The sequence below is a fragment of the Phaseolus vulgaris genome, chromosome 2 (genome assembly GCF_051622355.1).
Source record: "Phaseolus vulgaris cultivar YP4 chromosome 2, ASM5162235v1, whole genome shotgun sequence".
Taxonomy (NCBI): Eukaryota; Viridiplantae; Streptophyta; class Magnoliopsida; order Fabales; family Fabaceae; genus Phaseolus; species Phaseolus vulgaris.
Window position 1 is genome coordinate 44,519,240 of NC_143499.1, and position 20,892 is coordinate 44,540,131.

The 20,892-nt window shown below is 30.8% G+C and overlaps 4 protein-coding genes across 9 annotated transcripts; 2 read left to right on the forward strand and 2 right to left on the reverse strand.

The window, feature by feature from the left end:
• Positions 1-1,227: 1,227 nt before the first annotated feature.
• Positions 1,228-2,737, reverse strand: LOC137812462 (albumin-2). Its single transcript, XM_068614439.2, has 2 exons — positions 2,436-2,737; positions 1,228-2,242 (listed from the first exon to the last, which is right to left on the reverse strand). Exon 2 carries the CDS (start codon positions 2,238-2,240, stop codon positions 1,404-1,406), a length of 837 nt encoding a protein of 278 aa, XP_068470540.2. The 5' UTR covers positions 2,241-2,242; positions 2,436-2,737; the 3' UTR covers positions 1,228-1,403.
• Positions 2,738-11,849: 9,112 nt separating this feature from the next.
• Positions 11,850-13,497, forward strand: LOC137809801 (protein NODULATION SIGNALING PATHWAY 2). The gene has a single exon (XM_068610876.2). It carries the CDS (start codon positions 11,850-11,852, stop codon positions 13,293-13,295), a length of 1,446 nt encoding a protein of 481 aa, XP_068466977.1. The 3' UTR covers positions 13,296-13,497.
• Positions 13,498-15,145: 1,648 nt separating this feature from the next.
• Positions 15,146-16,322, reverse strand: MAMYB (Duplicated homeodomain-like superfamily protein). Its single transcript, XM_068614445.2, has one exon. The coding sequence runs from the start codon at positions 16,320-16,322 to the stop codon at positions 15,360-15,362; it is 963 nt and encodes a 320-aa protein (XP_068470546.2). The 3' UTR covers positions 15,146-15,359.
• Positions 16,323-16,384: 62 nt separating this feature from the next.
• WNK6 (WNK family serine/threonine-protein kinase 6) lies at positions 16,385-20,348 on the forward strand. Of its 6 annotated transcripts, none has more exons than XM_068614441.2 (8): positions 16,438-16,745; positions 16,888-17,012; positions 17,115-17,152; positions 17,845-18,072; positions 18,174-18,394; positions 18,588-18,745; positions 18,833-19,268; positions 19,363-20,348. In XM_068614441.2, the coding sequence occupies exons 2-8, from the start codon at positions 16,911-16,913 to the stop codon at positions 20,106-20,108; spliced, it is 1,929 nt and encodes a 642-aa protein (XP_068470542.1). In that variant the 5' UTR covers positions 16,438-16,745; positions 16,888-16,910; the 3' UTR covers positions 20,109-20,348. The 6 variants fall into 6 exon arrangements, with proteins under 6 accessions (XP_068470544.1, XP_068470542.1, XP_090155096.1 ...); XM_090298970.1 differs by having other exon boundaries at positions 16,440-16,745; positions 18,153-18,394; XM_068614442.2 differs by having other exon boundaries at positions 16,470-16,745; positions 18,833-19,265.
• The last annotated feature ends 544 nt before the right edge of the window (positions 20,349-20,892 follow it).

Sequence of the window (20,892 nt, forward strand, 5' to 3'; positions counted from 1 at the left end):
AATACGTTATAAGATTTTCTTTATTAAAATGAATTTGAATTTTGATTATTTTTTTTTGACACACGCTTATTATATTAAGCGCTTCCATTGCATTGCACTCCATCATCTTTCATTGCCAACGCCCAAGCCTTCCCTCACTCTCACCTTCGCCGCCGAACAAAGGTTCCTTAAAAAAAACTTAACCACTACAACAGTCAATTTCTTATATATTATTATAATTTTTATTATACTTATTATTAATAATAATATTAATAATACTAATAATATTTATAATACTAATAATATTAATAATAAAAATAATTAATAATACTAATAATATTAATAATATAAATATAATAATAATATGAAATATAATTTTAGTAATATGAATATAATATTAACAATATTATTAATAACATTAAAAATATTATTAATAATATGAATATAATATAAAAAATATGAATATTTAATATAATATTAATAATATGAATATAATTTATATTATTATTATAAATTGTATAAATTATATTAATAATAATATGTATAAATTGTATTAATAATAATAAGTATAATAAAAATGGTAATACGACTAAAGAACTTGTCTAATCTAGTGGTTGACTTCCTTAGTCTCTTAAGGATCTTATGTTCGAGTAGAAAATTAAATGTCACAGGTTAAAGCCATCGGCCAAGTACAAAGAACCAACTAACCACCAATGAGTAAATGACAACGGCTTATTTGCAAGTTCAAAAACCTCCCAGTGTTTCTGGAAGCTAGTGGGTGGTCAGTTGCAAATGAAAGTTGAAGAGCTGGCTATTGACTACAACAAATTACCAGTCATGTTTCGACTAGGAAACTCAGTTTATAGGGACAAAGTAGACACTGCTCTAATTCACGAGGACAATGGAAACTCTTTTGAAAGTAAAGGAGAGGTCATTGTGGAACATATTGACATTATTGGACCAACCTTTTGTTGGTTGGAACACCTAAACATCCTTTATGAATAGTTGTATGTGTAGTGCATCATTGAGTTTGCAAATTAAATTTTTACTTTATTTATTGTAGCTAGAAATTTTTACTGATTTGGTTTCTCATTCGTTCGTAGATCCCTTTACTCCTTCCCTTCCAAGGAAGGAGTTTAGTTACATCATTGCCAAACTCCATAGAACTCTAATCTGATATGTTTATATAAATTAAAATAGATAGGTGCAACAATGAATAATTTGTATATGTTATACAAAGATGTAAACTTTTACTTATCTGCAACAGTAATCATTTTATTCTGAGTTTGCTTTCAAAAAAACAAATATCACATACAAAGAAAGTAAAACAAGCATCCACAGTTACTACATTATAAAAGAAAAGGAAGCAAACTTTGGCAATAAAACCCTTATTCTTATCATATTATGCCATCTTATTCTTTCTTTTATCCAAGCTCATCATTCTCAGGTGATTCATCACTACTATAATCATATTCCTCAGTAGAATACTCACATAACATATTGTCGAGAGGCAGAATGTCTCTAAACGATGACCAACCATCAATTATGGGCTTCACACCATGCACAAGAGTGGCATCTGGACTACCTGTGATGAAATTCATTAGTGCATAGTTTTCTCCTTTGAAAAGATAAGCTTGATTCTCCTTGTGAGAAGCAAATGCCGCATCAATTCCATCTTCAAATATGGTACCTTTCAAAACAGGAAATCCATCAGTGATATTACGAATGGGATCAACAAGTTGCTTGGAAGCATAGTCCATGCAACAATACTTATTTCCCTCAAATAGGTAAACTTCTTTTCCTCTGGATGACCTGAATGCAGAGTCTATGCCATCCTGAAACACAGTGTCGTCTAATACGGGAAACATGTCTCCAATCCTTCTTTCAATACCTGTGAGTACCTTGTCATTAGCATAGTCTAGGCAGACACCCATGTTGCCCGAGAAGATATATGCTTCGTTGCCTTCAGTGTCGAAGGCACAACGTATTCCACATGATGCAAATGGACTATTCGATAATGATGGAAAGCCATAACCAGTCCAACACAAATCTGTCAAAAACTTATCATCTGTCTGTCTCTCCTGTCCAGGAGTGTAATACACCCGCACGCACTTGTCGATTAAAAAGAAATAAACTTCATTTGTTGTTGAAGAACGAAATGCAGCATCTATATATCTTGGTATCCGAGGAAAATAACACTCAGGATAAGGCTCAATACGAGGCTCCTGATGAGCATCCCTTTCTTCTCCGTCGATTTGCATACCTGCACAATATCATAACAATATAATATAACACGCAACCTTAGAAACCACTAAATTGGAACATGAAAACAAATCTTATCTAATTTCTGCATATGCTGTTTGAATGGTTGTCAAACTGGCCAGTTCAGTTGGGTTTTCATATTAAAACAAAACGGTGTCATTCTGGATGGGGGAAATTAAATGGAATAAACTCACTTTAGGTTTCGCGTTGCGTTGTGGTTTCACTCAGATTCGTTGCGTCTTCTCTGTGCAGAGGTGGTGCGTCTTCTCTGAACGAGTGCGGCGGTGGGGGCGATCGAGCAGAGCAGGTCGCGCGGTGGTAGCGATTGGACAGAGGACGTCGCGTGGTGGTGGCGGTTCGTGCGGTGGTCGCGGATTGCAGGTCTACGGTGGTCGTGGTGGTTCAGTTGGGTGGTGTGGAATTAAGGTTGCATTGTGATTTAGTTTATTAGGTTCTGTTTCTCTTATTTACCAGTGAAGAAAAAGAAGATCCAGATAGTAGTTAAGATTTGGGTAAATCCAGATATAGTAGGTAAGATTTGGGTAAATGATTTATTTATAGTGATTATTATAAGTTGTTTATATGTTTATAAGTGGTTAATTAAATTATAGTATAATTTAGTTTATAGAATGGTATATTGGTATATTAAAAAATATTTTGAATATTTTTATATAAGTGATTTATCCAAGATATTCTCTTAGTTTTATTATTATTATAACTATAAAGTGGTTTTATTATTATTATTATTATTATTATAATTAACTCAAACATAAAATATACATATTTTTTATTTTTATATTATTATTATCTGTATTTATATTTATTTAAATGAAATACATATACGTGTATTCATATTTTTTAACTATCAAAATATATATATATATATATATATTAAAAAAATATTTTTTTTTCAAATAAAAAATTAAATAAAAATAAAGATTGATATTGAGAATTATATTTTTTTAACTTAGATTTGATTTGGTCAATTATACAAATTTTAGTTAAAGTGTTTCTTAATCAAGTAAAATTATTAACGCCAAATACATACATTTTTTAATCATATATCACCAATTGCAACGAATATCTAAATAATCCACAACATATAAATTTGATGACTAAACTACCAACAACTATAAAAAAACTAAGTGTTTGAAATTTAATATTTTAAGAGACAAATTCAATTTTTTAAGATAAATTAGTATTTTGTATAATATTTTTTTTTAGGAAAATGCAATTCAGTTATTTCTAAAATTTTGATTTTGAAAACTATTTAAAAAGAATTCTGTATTAAATGGAAATTAAATCATTTTATTCAAACAAAGAAAATTAAAATACAGAAATGTAAATTACTAATATTAATAAAGAAAATTCAGTTAAAAGAAATCATTTAAATATAATTTATATTAATTTTCTTGAATTACTAAAATGCCCCATTCAAACATAGGCTAAGAGTTTATTTGAGTGCAAAATTAGTCTAAACTCACCGAGAAAAACTTATTCGAACTATTGAGGTAATAATATTCTACAAATTCATAGTAGCATATGATAGATTTAATGCAACATAAGTTACAACTTCTCATTTCAAAGTCTAAACACAAATACAAGGTTTAAATATAATTTCAGTTTAACTTCTCATTTTTGTAACTCTTTTAAATTCAGTTTTCTGCTAACAATTTTCATTTGAAGCAAAAACAACTTAGAACAGGATTTTGAAAAGGTAACATTACGAATAGCTTTTTTTTTTTTTTTCTTTCTTTTCATTTCTTATTGAGAGTCTTATTTTTGTAACTCTCTTCTTTATCATATCTTCTCCAGAAGAAGATATGAAATTTCTAAACCTTTATGATGGGAATGCAGGTCTTTACATTTAAAACTTACCGCGATACCAAATACATAGTTTCTTTCTTAGACAAAGATGATTCTTGATATTATTCTCTTTCTTTATTTATTCACAAAAATTATGGTCAGTCTTAATCCCTTTATGAGTACATTACATTATGGCACGGTACTCTCTTTAGGAGTAGTACATTATGCTATTGTAAGAAAAGAAATTTAAATTTAAATAAATATTATTAGGAGGCGGTGTGTTTATAATAAAAAAATTTCACCTAGTTTCAAAACTTCTAATAATAAAAAAACATAAATTTCTAACTGAAAATACCTTCCATATATATATAGACAATGTTAATGCATTCACCATGGGTGTGAGTTCATGTATTTTGAAACCCTTTCTTCAAATAATTTTTTCCTCTCATGCAAACTTTACAATTCTCTCCTACCAAACAAGGACATGAATATGTGTAGTTTACACTGAAACATGTTCAAGCTTCAAAATGATTCATCTAGTTTAGAATTAAATGTTTATATCAGAATCTTTGGTTGTCAAGATCGATTTTATAATATATATATATATATATATATATAAAAAAGTAAATAGAAACATTAACCAATTTTATAAAATTTTATAAAAAAATATTTTTTTTACATTATACTAAAATAAATATTAATATTTTAATCATTTATAAAAATTTATAATTTTTTTAATTTTGAAATATTTTGCATTTTGTTTATATTTTTATTAAGAAGAGTTTTTATTTTTTTAATTTTTTTATTATAAATATTAATATTTATTGTAGAAGTAAGATGGAACAAGTCAAAATATCATCCATTTAATTAATCAATAATCAGTATTAAAAAATAAACACACACAATTTTTCAAATAACATCTTAATGAAGCACAATCATTAATTAAAAAGAGACAGTGAGATAAATTTTAAAAAAATGTTAACTATGTTTATTAGAAAGAAGACAGGCAGGTTCTGTTTTGTTGTTTGTATTAAAATTAAGAGTACAAGTACGATGCCTGAATACTAGGAAGGTGCATGATGTGACAACTACGTATTTAAGATTAAAGTTTTTAAAAGTAGAACTCTTACTTCAGCTCATTGTGATTTTTCATTTTGTGAGTATGAAGGGTTGGGTTTTGAGTGACCAACAACTAAACCACTTTGTTCTTATTAGGCTACTAGGAACGTTAAATATGTCATAACTTTTATCCTATCCCACAGATAAATGCTACCATCTATTATTATTTACTATTTAAATTTGATAATTTTATATCACCTACTCTTCTTAGATGTTATTTTGACGTTTCATTTTTTACTTAATATTTTCTTAATACAAATACAATTTTTTTTTAATTTTAGGATGGTTATAGGTTCACATTTCAAATAGTAAAAAAAATCACTAATTCAATAAATTAATATTATAATTATATTTAATTTATTAATTATTTTAAATATGATTATATTATTATAATAGGTTGACAAGGAAATGTAATTTTGTTTGTCAATTTTTTTTTTCCTAATTTTATGTATTTATTTTAAAATTCGTACATTTTCAAAATAAATAAGTGAATATAATTTATTTTATCAAATTGACATGACACAAATAACTAAATGTATTTTGTAAGCAAGTTAGAGATAAATGTTAACTTAAACATAAGAAATGAGAACTTGGTTGAGATTGATTTGGAAATGTAAAATAATTAACCTGCATTGTTTGATTACGGAGTTTGAAGTAAATAATGTACTAAGTTTTGAACATGAATTTTGAGATAATTGATTTTCAAACATAAAATTAAGTAAATGAAATTAGTTAAAAAATTGTAAGTTTTGAGCACAAACTTTAAAATTATGTAGAATTTATTTATTATTATTTCGTTTGTCCAAAAAATTAGTTTATTGAAAATGCAAAAGATTTGGTAATTCATTGAATAAGACAAACAAATTTAGACGTGTTGTTGAACAAACATAACGATGACCGAACGAATATAGTATTATTTACCTTTTTAATAATTATTTTTAAATATTTATAAGTGTTAAAAATTATATATATATATATATATATATATTACTAAATTGTTATACTTTATTAGTATATTATACTTGAATGTTATTATAGTGTTAGGAGTGCTTTTAATATAATTTGTTTTATAATAAAATAAATATGATTTAAATGACATATATGAATAAAATGTATAAAGATTGAGGTAAGTGATAAATATGAGATTGATAAATATTGAAATATATTTTTGTGACTATATTAATCTTATTTTCATCAAATTTATTTGTGGGTAAGTATGTGTCTTTAATAATCTATTGTATTTGCATTAGTTAATAAGTATTTAAAAACATTGTTAAATATGTTTTTCGTTGTTGATGTACTATAACACGAAATTAAATTTTATTTTTGATTTAAATTTTAGATCATCAATTTGTTTGTAATTTGAAAATGACTGGAATAGATAATTGTGTATGTGACATTAATTTAATTTAAAGTTTCACTTCATCAAAAGTTGTTGTAGTTATAGCAAACATTTGTCTGCAATCAAAACAACAATTATTTTAAAAAAAAAAACTAATCATCTTTGAAAAAAATTAATAATCATTCTACATACAAAATGATAAATTCTAATCGTTTTCATATTACAAGTACCTGAATGGTCTAGAGTTTATATTATAAATAAAAATTAATTTGTTATTATAACACAATGACAGAAAATATATTTAATTTTTGAAAATAAATAAATAAGATGAATAATTTTTTAGGATTCAAATTTTTAAATTTATGTGATCCGCAATGAATTTTATTATCTTACTAATTTTTATTAAAATTTAGTCAAAATAAGTTTAAATTTTCAATTTTATTTTTATATAATATTTTTTTTATTGAAATCCAGTAATAAATTGCAGAAAACCACAATCTACTATAAAAATAGGGTTTAATAGCGGTTTTAGTTCCATCAATTATTTTTACTATTTTCTTAATTTCTATTGTTTAAAAAAAATCGAGTTAACGTAATTTTTTCATTAAATTGATGATAACATAATAAGTTTAAGTACTAAGTAAATATTGATGATGTCTTATGTGTTATTGTTGTAATGTCGATATCATTAATTTAATAAAAGAAATTATATTAACTCATTTAGAAAAATATTCACAGCAATAAAAAAATTGAAAAATCTTCGTAATAGTAGAATAACAAAGCTAATAAACCTAAAAATAATTAATTAGTCATATAAGTTATTTTTTACTAAATGTTCAATTTATTTATTTAAAATATTTTTTTTCAATAAAAACAATTTTTAAAAAAATACACTTGTATTAATCATAGATTAAATAATTTATATTCGATTAACCTAATAAATTAAATGGTCTAATCTAATTTTTAAAATATTAAATTCAAATTAAGTTAAATTAGTTAGGCTAAGATTGAATCCAACGTATCTTAATCAGTACTTATACCTAACAAATATTATGTTAAATAAACTTAATTTTTAAGGAATGGATTGAACTTTAAGACGAGAATGATATGATTGATGACTAAGTGGTAGTTAACAAAGACATTGACATGATGTGACATATGAAACTAATATATTTTTTTATCAAATGAGATTTCAAAATAAAATTTATTAATTATTTCAACTATAATATTTATAATAAAAAAATTGATTTAATATATTTGAAGTAAAATTAATAAACGTGATACGGTTTAATATAACCATATTTCAATTATTATTTTTTAAAAATTTCATCCATTTTAACGCGAAATTACACTGATTAATAAATAATCATATTATTTAACTATATTTGATTGAACAGATGTTATACGATGTGAAGCATAATCCAAGCTTCGTGACTAATGCTCAAGCATAACAGAACTTTATATGTATTTTTTTTAAAGCTAAGAGAAAAAAGGACAAAAAAAACAACTTAAACTTCAAATAATGGTATATTTTTATAGAGTAGGTTCACGTCGAGCATTTTGTTCGACTTATTTTGCCAAAGAAGACTATATGGTAGACAAAATTAAAACTAGACAATAAATGGAGAAGAATGAAAAATATAATAAAATCTACAATCTTAAAATTATAAGTATTTTTTATTTTGTTTTTAAAAAATGAGCTCAAAAATTTAATGATTTTAAAATTAATTTCAATTCAATTTTATTTAAATATGTTTTCGTTCTAAATTTCAAATTTAAAAAGAACTTATCCCCATCCCATACAGGGCTTAATTTTAGGAATTCGTTTCAAACTTTTAAAATGTTGAAATAAAGATAAAGAATTTACCCTTACATTTTAGGTTGTAATAATCTAAGTTCAATCTTATTTTGGTCCAACTCAACCTTTCACTCAAATTACAGTTGGTGTTAGAGTTTAAGTGTAAGTTGTAACCTCTTATTTTATATATAACATAACACTTTCAATAGCATGTAAAAAAAAGTAAGATTAATGTTTTATGATTATTGATAAATATTAGTCTCCTAATTTTCTATCTTTAAATATTTTATTGTTTACGTTTTTTTTTTAAAAGGTAAAATAATTCATGTGTTGATCTGTTTGATGATTGAACTATACTCACAAAATTTAATTATATTTTTTAAAATGATTCAACCTAATCCAATTATTTTTATCTGTAGGAGGGATGGAAGTCTCCTGGTTTGTGTTGACCGACACAAACAAATCTATTAAGTTCAATAGAGGATTAATAAGCCTAAAACAATAATCAAACATTAAGTAATGTACTTTTAATTATATTATACTCCAAACACTAATTCAACCTAATAACAATTTATCCATAATAATCATATAAATAATGATAAGTTTTGAAAAAAATAAGGTACGTTATCATCACGTATTAATTATATCGAATACCGAAAAAAGGAATGACTCGATAGAAAATTACTATTTATGACTAAACTAAATATTATAGTTAAGAGAAATATATTTAATATTATAAAATTTATATTATCGATACTATTTTGTAAAAAAAAATATATATGGTATGCAAAAGCAAATAACTAATTGAATGAAATATGCATATTTGAGGGAGTTTAAGATATGTTTTCAATTCTTACTAATAAAAATAATATTGAACTCAATTATTTTTGTGGGCACTATTTGGTCCCACAACTAACATCAAGTTAAGAGATTAACAAATGATGAATTCAGTAATAGATGATAGCTTAGCTAATGCATGGCATATTAAAAACCAAGTGAGGCAACAAGTAAATAACAAATGTTATCGGAACAATCACAAATTTCTATATTTAAACATCACTTGATCGATTATAATTTAAACATTCATCATCCATGGAAAAGGAGAATATTCGCATGCACATGGTTAATTGAATTGTCTTATAGGGTTCAAGATTTTGTCCTGTTCTGTTACCAAAAGTTTGGGATGTCCCATGTTACATCATCACAACCCTAACCATGTTAGTTCTCATTCTCATTGTTTAAATGCCATTATTTTCTCCATTTGTGGTTAATTTAAACCAAAAAAATTAGTGTAAAAATATGATATGATGAAGTCTCACCAAATGCAGAAGTATGCGCTGGAAAAAAAATTCATGAAAGGTTTAATCATATAAGTTATTCTATTGAGTTTAACGTGTGATTTTAATCTTTCAATGGTCTTTTTAAATTTAAATTTTCATTTAATGTTGTTACAATCAAGGTTTTATCTATTTATTTTTCCATATACAACTTTAAGGTTATTATTTTTCACTAAAAAATTATAGTTTCAGGACAAGTTTGATATTAAAATAGTTTAAAGTGTTCACAAGTAAATATTTGATTAATTTATATCAGTTTTTGCACAGAAACACAGCTTTCATTTATGAAAAAAAATAAAATCATACATTTCAATAGGACTTTTATTTGAAAAAAAATAAAAAATCATACCTGCTGACGCAACTTCTTCCGTCAATTGAAAATGAGAAAATTGAAATCCAAAATGGTGGGTTGTTAAAGTAATATTTCTTCATTAAAGTGATGTTAATTAGAAACAGATCTTAATAATTTATCTTTTTAAAAAAGTTTCTGTCAAAATTACACCACTGTCTCACATGTTTGTTCGTGTCAGCAGTTATGTTTAATTAATAGTAGGATCCAATGATCCTATAGTCTGAACTCTGTGCTGTAACTTTCACGTCCTTAAACTATTTTTTGTAACTACGCACTTTTTGATATTGCGTAAGCTCAGTCAGAATCTCCTTTTCCACTCTGCAAACAAATCGCAGGAGACAAAACCTCACACCAATAAACTAAAAGGGTACGAAGAATATTCTGGAATTCTTCATTTCATATTTTGCAACTTCCACCAAAGTCAATTCTTAAATGCTACCAAACCCTGTTCATACATTCATCATCTTTTGTTGCCTTTCGATGCTGCTAAAATTATGCTTTGTTTTTCCTAGTTTGATTGAACTCACTAATGTATTCATTTATCATATATTCTTTCCAGACACTTGTGATACAAAATAGTAGCATACTTTTATATCATTATTGATAATACTAACTCACAATAGGTTTATGACTTGCTGCTTCTGGATTCCTTGCTGTGTTGTTCAAACACTGTAGGGGTGTGAGGGTGCAGTTTAGCATCTAAACATTCGAATTGATTTGATCATATCTTTTCTTATTAACGTTTTAGTAAATTTAAAAGAATTTTGAAGGGAGAAAACAAATGCTAGAGTGACACTTGTCATGTCCTAGAAAAGTTGCTCTGTATTAAGTAAGAGGGTTAGTCTCTAAGATGTAGAAAGTGAGAAAAATATACACATTTCTTGATAAGAATATATCTAATTCTATACACAAATTTTATACACTAACATTCATCCAACTCTTTGACAAACTATTTGATTGAAGTGAAAAGTATAAGATTGTTTTTGGTGGTTTGTTCCAATGGAAAAGTAATAAGATAAATTTAGTCATGAGATCATACTTAGTTGGATATGTAAATTTATTTATTTTTAGTCATTAGAAATATTGAAATTGTTTTATTTTCAATTTTTAACAAAAGACTAAAAAGCACATTATTTTTTTTATTAAATTGAATAGCTAAAATTGAAATAGAAAAAAACAAAAGTTTACTTTGTTTAAATCGTCACCACAATTAAAACAATCCGGCCACTATAACCGGACTAACAATAATGTATTCAGATTACCTAACTGTTTCAATATAGGTGATAGTATGACATTATTTAATATATTTTATTAACACGTTTTTTTATTAATTAAAATTGCAAATAAGAAATATTAAAAGCTAAGGATTCTCAAATCAACTTTTACGGTTATTAGTAAATTTCAATTATTAAAAAGTGTTGGAGATCCACATCGATTAGAGATTAGAGTCTTTTATACTATATAAGTGGATGCAAAACTTAACCTCATGAACCGGTTTTATAGGGTTGAGTTAGGCTTAAAGTTCACTTTGTAATATGGTATCAGAGTCATTTAAAGTCTATCCTATCGTACCATCAATTATCGGGCCACTATCGAACCACCCATAATATAAGTGGGTGCAAACCTAATCTCATTGAACTGGTTTTATGGGATTGAGTATATTATTAAAAAAATGGGATCATTTTATTAATTTTTTCTATTCATCCACTTCACTTCATGACTTCAATCAGGTACTAGAGTTTAGAACTATCTACTTGTTTAATTATTTTCAATTCCATATTAGGTTGTCTATATATAAGAGTACACCAATTAAGTTCCCACCAAGTGCCACCTTTATATTTTTCATCATTTGTGATGGATTATGAGCAATTTGATTTCTCATTTGGCCCTCCTTACATGAACCAACTCCACGAGTGTTGCTTAGAAAATGCATTCCCATTCCAAACAGAAGATATATCATCACCAAATACCATCCTGGATGAAATGTTTGGTGAAGAGTCTTTGGAGTTGCTTCTGCAACACACAAACAACCAGGACTTTGGTTTTATGAATCATAATGATCCACTAGAGATTGAATTCTGTGATGGATTTGCCCTTAGTTCTGAGGAAAATGTGCATGTTGCAATGGAAGAAGGGGATTCTTATTTGAAGGGAATCCAAGCAGAGCTAGTGGAACCGACTAGTTTAGCTGATCTTCTGTTAACAGGAGCTGAAGCTGTTGAAGCACACAACTGGGCTCTTGCTTCAGACATAATTGAGAAACTTAATAAGGCATCTTCTTTAGAAACCGGTGATGGTTTGTTGAACAGGTTGGCTCTTTTCTTTACTCAGGGTCTGTATTATAAAAGTACAAATGCCCCTGAACTGTTGCAGCGTGGTGCTGTTTCTACACACACAAATGCTTTCTGTGTGTTTCAGATTCTCCAAGAACTCTCACCCTATGTGAAATTTGCTCATTTCACCGCCAACCAAGCAATCTTAGAAGCCACGGAAGGTGCTGAGAATGTTCACATCATTGATTTTGACATCATGGAGGGAATCCAGTGGCCACCCTTGATGGTTGACCTTGCAATGAGGAAAAGTACTACTTCCCTTAGAGTATCAGCCATCACAGTGGACCAGAGAGGTGCTGCTTCTGCTCAACAAACAGGAAGAAGGCTCAAAGAGTTTGCAGCTTCTATCAACTTTCCATTTGTGTTTGATCAAATCATGATGGAAAGAGAAGAAGATATTCAAGGAATTGAACTTGATCAAACACTCATAGTCAACTGTATGATACACCAGTGGATGCCCAATAGGAGCTTCTCACTGGTCAAAACCTTTTTGGATGGTGTAACCAAATTGTCCCCAAGGCTTGTGGTTTTAGTGGAGGAAGAACTATTTAATTTTTCTAGGCTCAAATCCATGTCCTTTGTTGAGTTCTTCTGTGAGGCTTTACATCACTACACTGCACTTTGTGATTCACTTGCTAGTAGTCTATGGGGTAGCCACAAGATGGAGATGACCCTGATAGAGAAAGAGATTTTGGGGCTTAGAATCTTGGACAGTGTGAGGGAGTTTCCTTGTGAGAGAGAGGAGAGAAAGGTTTGGGAGGAAGGGTTTTATTCCTTGAAAGGGTTTAGATGTGTTCCTATGAGTACATGTAATATTTCACAAGCCAAGTTCTTGGTAAGCCTCTTTGGTGGAGGGTATTGGGTCCAATTCGAGAAGGGTAGGTTGGCCTTGTGTTGGAAGTCAAGGCCTTTGACTGTGGCTTCAATCTGGGTACCAAAGGGTTATTCGAGTGACAAAGTCAAATAGATTGATTCTTTGTTTTTTAGTTATCAATTTTTTTTTTTCATTTTTTACTTTTGAGCTGTTTGTATAGGTTGAGTGGCTTATGTGTTGCTTCTTCATTCGTTCTGTTGAGTGGGATAGGTATCATAGGAGTATCAGAGTATTGGGCATTTCAATGTATTTGTACATATATCTTAAGTGAGGTTCTGTAAATTATTTTTTAAATTAGTTTAATACGTTTATATTTCAATTGCATGTATTTTGAAATATTTATAATTAAAACCAATAATCTACTAGTTGAACTAAATGACCTAATTCTTCCTTATCAAAACAGAGGTTTACTGCAAGAAGAAGTTGCATAATTGTTTGTGAATCCAGATTCCCAACCGTTAAAATAAGACAAATCAGTATTTAATCACGTAGAGTATTGTATTTTTATTTTATTTATTTATTTTTATTTTTTATCAGCAACGTAGAGTATTGTATATTACATTTTCAAAGTTGTACAAGTTAACGAGATGGTGGTGCTTGATATTTTCTGGTTTTGGTTTTACACCCAGAAAGGGAGGATACGATTGGTGAAAGAAAATCTAATTTCTTTCATAAATCTCAAAGCAAAATAACAATTTTTTTATAATAGCAAGTAAAAATATTTTAGCTTAAATTAAAAGGATGAAACAATTCCTTCAAGCCTGTCCAGTTGATTAAAGTCTGCAATGAACTCCTCTTCTTTCCTATTCCCTTATCTCCTATCTCCATTCCTTTTGTAAAATGTATTACGAGACTTCCCTTAGACCAAAAATAAAAACCTAAATCAAGAGATACAACAAACTAATAATCTTCTTAACATTAAAAAATGTGTTATTTGAATATGAAGATCTTTAGTGGAGTCGCATGACAAGCTGTCACTCACAAGTTATATGCTAAACCAGATCCTGCTTTAAATGACAACTGTTATTTTGTTGGCTAAGAATTAAGATCTGAATTCTTTAATTAGAATGCTTGAATAATTCAATTTATAGACTTTTTATTAAAAGAAGTATGAAATCATTCAGAACTCGGCAAGCTGCAATGAACATAAACGCTTGACCAGTGAGACATTGACCAAGTTTCAGAACTGTGGGTCACGTATAATTATTACTTGTATACACGAAATCAAAATTTGAAAACCCAGATGAACTCGCAAGCAACTGGTGCCAAGATAAGAAAAATTTACATAAAATATTAATACACAGATCTCCCTTAAGGTGGTATTAGAAACACTTACAGCGTCCTTATTTGAACTACCTCCTTATTTTATATAATACTCTTACCCATTAACAACCATTATTTAGAAAAATAAATTTCACACATCTACCTTACTTTTATTTACAAAGTATGGACTATTGCTAATTACAAAGCATGGGAGGTTAGTGTAATTTTCTAAATATGCAGAGTGCAGGGTGCAAGCAATTATATGTAGAATACTTCACTGAAATTTAGTGACGACCAGTAAACAAAAAAAGACTACCACCAACCAGCTGATAAAACATAAAATGCCCAGACTTCTCATCTAACCCAACCAAACCAACATAACTTTCTCAGGAATTAGCAATATTTGAAACTATAGGCACCTTGCATAGAGGTAATTGAAAGGCCAATGCCCAAACTCACTAACCAAGAGATGCATTTCACGACACAGAACAGAATCAAAGTTCCAACAAACTAAACTATGGAAATGGTTGGCCTAAATGTGAGAAACCTGGCTCCTAAAATGTGAACCCAGAGGCATAAATAAACAAAGAGAAAGACTTCAGAGAACGGGTACAAGTACATTACTGCTTCACCAAGCAGAAAACATGTAATTTCACAGCTAAATCAACAAGAAAGCAAAGTTCAAAGTTCTAAGAGTCAATATTAAATATCTATTTTCATTACAAGAGATTCCGAATACAAAATATTGATCGGATCAATACATTTTATAAAGTTACACGACCAGAATTTGAGTGTTCCCCAGAAGGAGCAAAGAATGCCTCATCAAAGCCCAAAACAACATAAATCATAACAAAATTAAACAAAAAAAAAAATTGATCATGGGGAGAAGAGTGTTCACTCGGCTGCAGCTTTTGAACTCCGAAATCCTTTCTTCAATTCAGCAAATCTTCTCATGCAAGCCGCTTTGGATCTACCGGGAACCGCCGCGGCAACCTTCTCCCACCTCATTGAAATATCCTTAGGAAACGCTTTCAGTGCATTCAGCAAAGCGACATCCTCACCAGAACTCCAACCATTCTCAACAGCTTTCTCCACCGTCACCGAATCCTCACCCCCATTCTCCTCCACAACCCTCTTATCCAACGCCTTCCTCTTCTTCAAGAACATTGCATAAGATTCCGAATCGTCCACTTTCTTCTCCCCCGACTCCTTTGCCTTCTTTATCACACTCTCCACACCGTGCCTTCCGGCGAACGCCGCCGCTATCGCCTCCCACCGTCCCGGCATCCCCACCGGATTCTTTATCAACTGCTTTTTCAGCACCTCCACATCCTCCTCGCTCCACTCCTTCTCCTCCACCACCGTCGAAACCTTCTCCACTCCGCCGCCACCTCCTCCTCTCTTCTCCGCCGCGCCGACTGACACCACCGGACCGATGGCGGCGACTTCCTCGGGCCTCCGCTGTCTGGATCGCCGCTGCGGAGGCTTCCTAGCGTCGTCGTCCGTTTCGGGCTCCGGATCAGGAAAGTTGACGACCTCGCCGAGGCCGACGCGGACGTCGCCGCCGGTGAGGGAGGGCGGAGCGAAGGGGCCGATGAGGAGAGAGAGCGCGAGCCAGAATAGGAGCGATTTGAAGGGTTCGGATTCGAGGAAGAAGAGAGATAGAGCGAGGAAGAGCGAAGAGAGAGAAACGGTGACGAAGAGGAATGGCTTGGTAGGTTTTTGGTTGGGGTGCGTTGGTTCGGTGCTCGCAGCGGCACCGGACTGGAACACGAACCTTGGCCTCGCGTCCTCGTCCAGGAACTCCATTCTCGCACAAACAATTGAAACGAAAACGCCAAAATCATAAAACGTCATCGTTTACGTTTTTTATATCTCGGGGTCAGCATCCTTATTGGGCCAATGGGTGTACATTAGCTAGGCCCATTAAGGATGTTTTCAGTTATAAATATATATATGTATACGTATTAGTATATATCGGTATATTTAGTCCCATGAAAGAATGGGAAAACGACAAGGACAGTGTATGATGGAGTGTGACGGCGATGTGGAATGTAGATGACAGAGGCAGAACAAACTATGATTGTGATCTGTGAAGATATTTATTTACAAGGAAGAAAATTAAGATAGATAATTATAAATAGAGAGCAGAGTTTTCTTTATACAGAACAAGTGCCGTGTTTTTCATTCCCCAAACTTCGTATCTCCATTGTTCAGCTAATTCTTCAATTTCATTTAGGGTTCTGTTTCGACAATCAAGTTCTCGAAGCCGCTCTTCAGGTAAAAACAGAAACTGGGCTGCATTCATTTTTTTTTTCTCTTCCTACATTCACGCAATTTCCTGGCTGCGACCTGGTGCAATTTTGAAATCCATCCTTTGTTTACTTGCGTTTTCAATATGGCGATTTCGAATTGAATGTAGGTTTGGATCAAAGTGCCGTGTAAATGAGTTTGGAGGGGACAGAAAGTTCAGAAGAGGGTGCATGTTATCTGGAGCCTCCTGATCCTGACTTTGTTGAAATTGATCCTACTTGCACCTACATCAAGGTAATATGATTGTTTTCCTTTATTTATATTTATTTTCTTTGGGACAAAAATAGAATTACATATCAATGCAGTAAGCTGATTCTGCTTTTGCATTCACAACAGTACAAAGAAGTGATCGGCAGAGGAGCTTTTAAAACTGTGTATCCGTTACTTTCTTAAGATACATGTTTGCTTTCGATTCTTTGACAGCATTGTAACTACAAGACAATGCTTTATTTTATCATGGACTGTTTTTACTGTGCTGCTGATATTATGTAGCACACACGGACACTAGACATCACACTTACACTTCTACAAGTGTAGTCTCCCAAACGTAGGAAAGGAACACAAATTTATATATTATATCATTATGAATTATATAAATTGAAAATCAAGATTTATGTGAATTATATAAAACCTGACTAAGTTTTTTCTACCATTTTTTTCTTTGTGGTAGAAAGATGTTTCCTATGGCTAGTTCAAAATGATAATAAAACCTAATACAATAAGTTCAAGTTTTTAGAAAATCACTGTATTTGTTTTTTTCTTAAGTGTGTTGGAACCGTGCTAAAATTGTTAGAGATTCATTTGGAACTGTGCTAGAATGTGTTATACGAGTGTCGTCGTATGCTTGCCAGTGTCCGATATATGTATCAAACATGAACACACCATGAGGCCTGTCCGAGCTTCATAGTGCTGAAATCAAAACATGTTATACTGCCAGAGGTGTTTAGGTCTTCGATGTAATGCTATGCTATGCATTTTTTTGTGGTTAAGAAAAATAATTTATGATTGTGGTTGACCTTGATTGTTTCTAGTATATATGTTTTCCTTAAAACTCTTGATTAATCAGTTACAAGGCATTTGATGAAGTCAATGGGATTGAAGTTGCGTGGAGTCAGATTCAGATTGATGAGGTGTTACAGTCCCCCGGTAACTTAGATAGGCTGTATTCAGAATTGCACCTCTTGCGATCACTGAAGCACAATAACATAGTAAGATTCTATAATTCCTGGATTGATGACAGGCGCAAGACCGTTAATATGATTACGGAATTGTTTACCTCGGGTAGCCTCAAACAGTATGTTCACCTTCCATTTTTGTACATATATATTATGAACATCCTTGTGCTTTTTTATTGTGAAATCAACCTTTTGTTAGTGGATGCAATGCATGATATAGGTTTCGTAAAAAACATAAGAAGGTTGACTTGAAGGCCGTTAAAGGATGGGCAAGACAAATTTTATTGGGTCTAAACTATCTCCACGGTCACAACCCACCAGTTATTCACAGGGATCTGAAATGTGATAATATATTTATCAATGGTCACCAAGGAGAAGTTAAAATTGGAGATCTTGGGCTAGCAACTTTCTTGGATCGAAGTAATGCCAAGAGTGTAATTGGTATTCTCTTCTGTTTCTCTGCGCTTTCTTGTTCCATTGATATATGTATTGATCTTTTGCGGAGTTAGAAGTTAACATAAAATTTAATCATTTTCATCTCACAGTTATAGCAATAGTAAGAGACCTTGATTCTTTGTCCCAACGCTGTTTGATTAATATACTTGTTCTATTTAAACCTAACTAATCCTGGTAGGAACCCCGGAGTTTATGGCACCCGAGCTGTATGATGAAAGTTACAATGAATTAGCTGACATATATTCGTTTGGCATGTGCATGCTTGAGTTGGTGACGTCTGAGTATCCTTACAGTGAATGCAGAAACTCGGCCCAGATATACAAGAAAGTTTCATCCGTGAGTATCTCATAATTAACAAGTTTCTTTCTTTTTTCCACAGGCTATGATTAAGATTATTGGGTCACACAATATTTGACTTTGCAGGGTATAAAACCTTTTGCTCTTTCTAAAGTGACAGATCCAGAAATGAAATCATTTATTGAGAAATGTCTAGTCCCAGCATCTCAAAGATTGTCAGCCAAGGAGCTTCTGATGGACCCGTTTCTTCAAATGAATGCTTCAACAAAGAAGGGTCCTTTTCCATTACCACATATTGTTCTTCCCAAATTGGGAGCCTCTGAAAGTCGTTGTATGGTGTCAGAAGGTCCTTCTAGTTCACGTAATGGAGACATTTCAATGGATCTTGGTGACATCTGTGAGCTTCCAGCGATCACTATATTTGATAAATCCCCTGATGATGCATTATGTTCTACAAGTGTTGAGATAAGGAGGCAGAAGAGAGGTGATATTTTCTTCCTAAAAGGTGAAGAAAATGATAAGAACTCTGTATCATTGGTTCTGCGGATAGCTGATCAAGGTGGTGAGTATATATAACTTATAACTTATTTCTACTCTGTAGCAACTGTTTTTAAATTCATTGATGAAAAGTTATACGCTTTGTTTTTTATGTGCAGGACGAGCAAGAAATATCCATTTCATTTTCTACCTTGACAGTGACACTGCTGTTTCAGTTTCAAGCGAAATGGTTGAGCAACTTGAACTTACTGATCATAATGTTAAATTCATAGCTGAGTTAATAGATTTGTTATTGATGAATTTGGTTGTTAACTGGAAACCCTGTGTAGCAATTGATCACCTGGTTTCTCCTAGTAATAAACAAACTCTTATGAGCCAACAGGGGGAATTGAAGTTGGCAAAATGCACAGGCAGCTCAAAAGATTCGACTGAAGATTTAGGTCCCTCTACCTCATCTGCAACATTAGTTGCAAGAGAAAACCTTGATAATATGGATATCGATGGGGCTTTATCTGACCTGGGCACTGGTCTTCAGAAAGCAACCAAGGCAGATGATCTATGCTCTGAGAAGTCGTATGCATCTGCAACAACTGATTTCAATGATAATAGATTTTCTGCAGTTTCCTTTATGTCTGCTGAATCAGAATTTGATGGAGGGAGTCAATCCTCAACTGCATCTGAAATTGGGGCATCGTCCGATTGTAAGAGCAAGTTTTTGGACATGGAAGGCTTCTCTAATAGTCTCAACATTGTTTCCTCCTCGTCTGAACCTGAGGGTGAGTTGAAATTAGAGTTGGAAATAATTGAACAGAAGTATCAAGAGGCAATAAATGATTTATCCCAAAAAAGATACCAGGCCATCTTGGAGATTAGAAGGAGAATGTCAGAAAAGATGGTATCATAGTATAGTTTCAATAGCTTTTTTTTTCTCGTGTTTGGGATGAGGCGAGGGATATCAGGTTTTACTAGTCTTTTTAATAGTTTTACCTGTTGTGTTGTGTCCCATCCTTTCTCTCATGCCGGTGAAGTTAAAATGTAAATACTGCGGTGTGATTGAATGTTCCTTGTTATGGCACTTGCCAACAAGTTTTCTTTTCATGGATATATTGAGTTCCACTGCTCTATTCAAATTATTTTTTAGTAACCTCGTACACCTTTTTTTATTCAAAATCTATAGTTTTGCTGACATATATTTAAGGTATATTTGGACAAGTTTTTTTTATAAGCCTTTTTATAAATATTTTTAGGAGAAAACAATAAAAAATTATGTTTTATAAACTAAAACTAATTTACATAAAACTAGAAAAAGGAAACTTTAATAAAACTATGTCAACAAAATTATTTTAGTTTTTTTCTTATTTAAAAGCTTTTGGGAAGAAACTTATCCAAACATAATCAAGATTGAGATTAATTTAATAATTTAAATTTGTTTTTCCTAAAATTCTAAAATAAACTGGTAGTAAAGACTATCTAATTATTGTGTCTGAGTAACATAAATGGTGCTTTACGTTGTTAACTTTTTATTTGAATTTTTTTTTTTTACCAAAGTTAATTCAAGTGATTGCAAGATAAAATTTAGAGAATACCTAATTGTTTCACACATGCAAAAGTAAGAACACAATTTTAAAATGAAAAATATATTTAATAAGTGCTTAAGATATAATTAAGATAAATAGTATTAAAATTCA

Bases quoted from the DNA above. Each gene is read 5' to 3' on its own strand.
- LOC137812462 (XM_068614439.2), bottom strand. From the start codon at position 2,240: ATGCAAATCGACGGAGAAGAAAGGGATGCTCATCAGGAGCCTCGTATT.
- LOC137809801 (XM_068610876.2), top strand. From the start codon at position 11,850: ATGGATTATGAGCAATTTGATTTCTCATTTGGCCCTCCTTACATGAAC.
- MAMYB (XM_068614445.2), bottom strand. From the start codon at position 16,322: ATGACGTTTTATGATTTTGGCGTTTTCGTTTCAATTGTTTGTGCGAGA.
- WNK6 (XM_068614441.2), top strand. From the start codon at position 16,911: ATGAGTTTGGAGGGGACAGAAAGTTCAGAAGAGGGTGCATGTTATCTG. The intron at 17,153-17,844 runs GTATCCGTTACT...TTGATTAATCAG, and splicing joins AGAGGAGCTTTTAAAACTGT to TTACAAGGCATTTGATGAAG. The intron at 18,746-18,832 runs GTGAGTATCTCA...TTGACTTTGCAG, and splicing joins TATACAAGAAAGTTTCATCC to GGTATAAAACCTTTTGCTCT.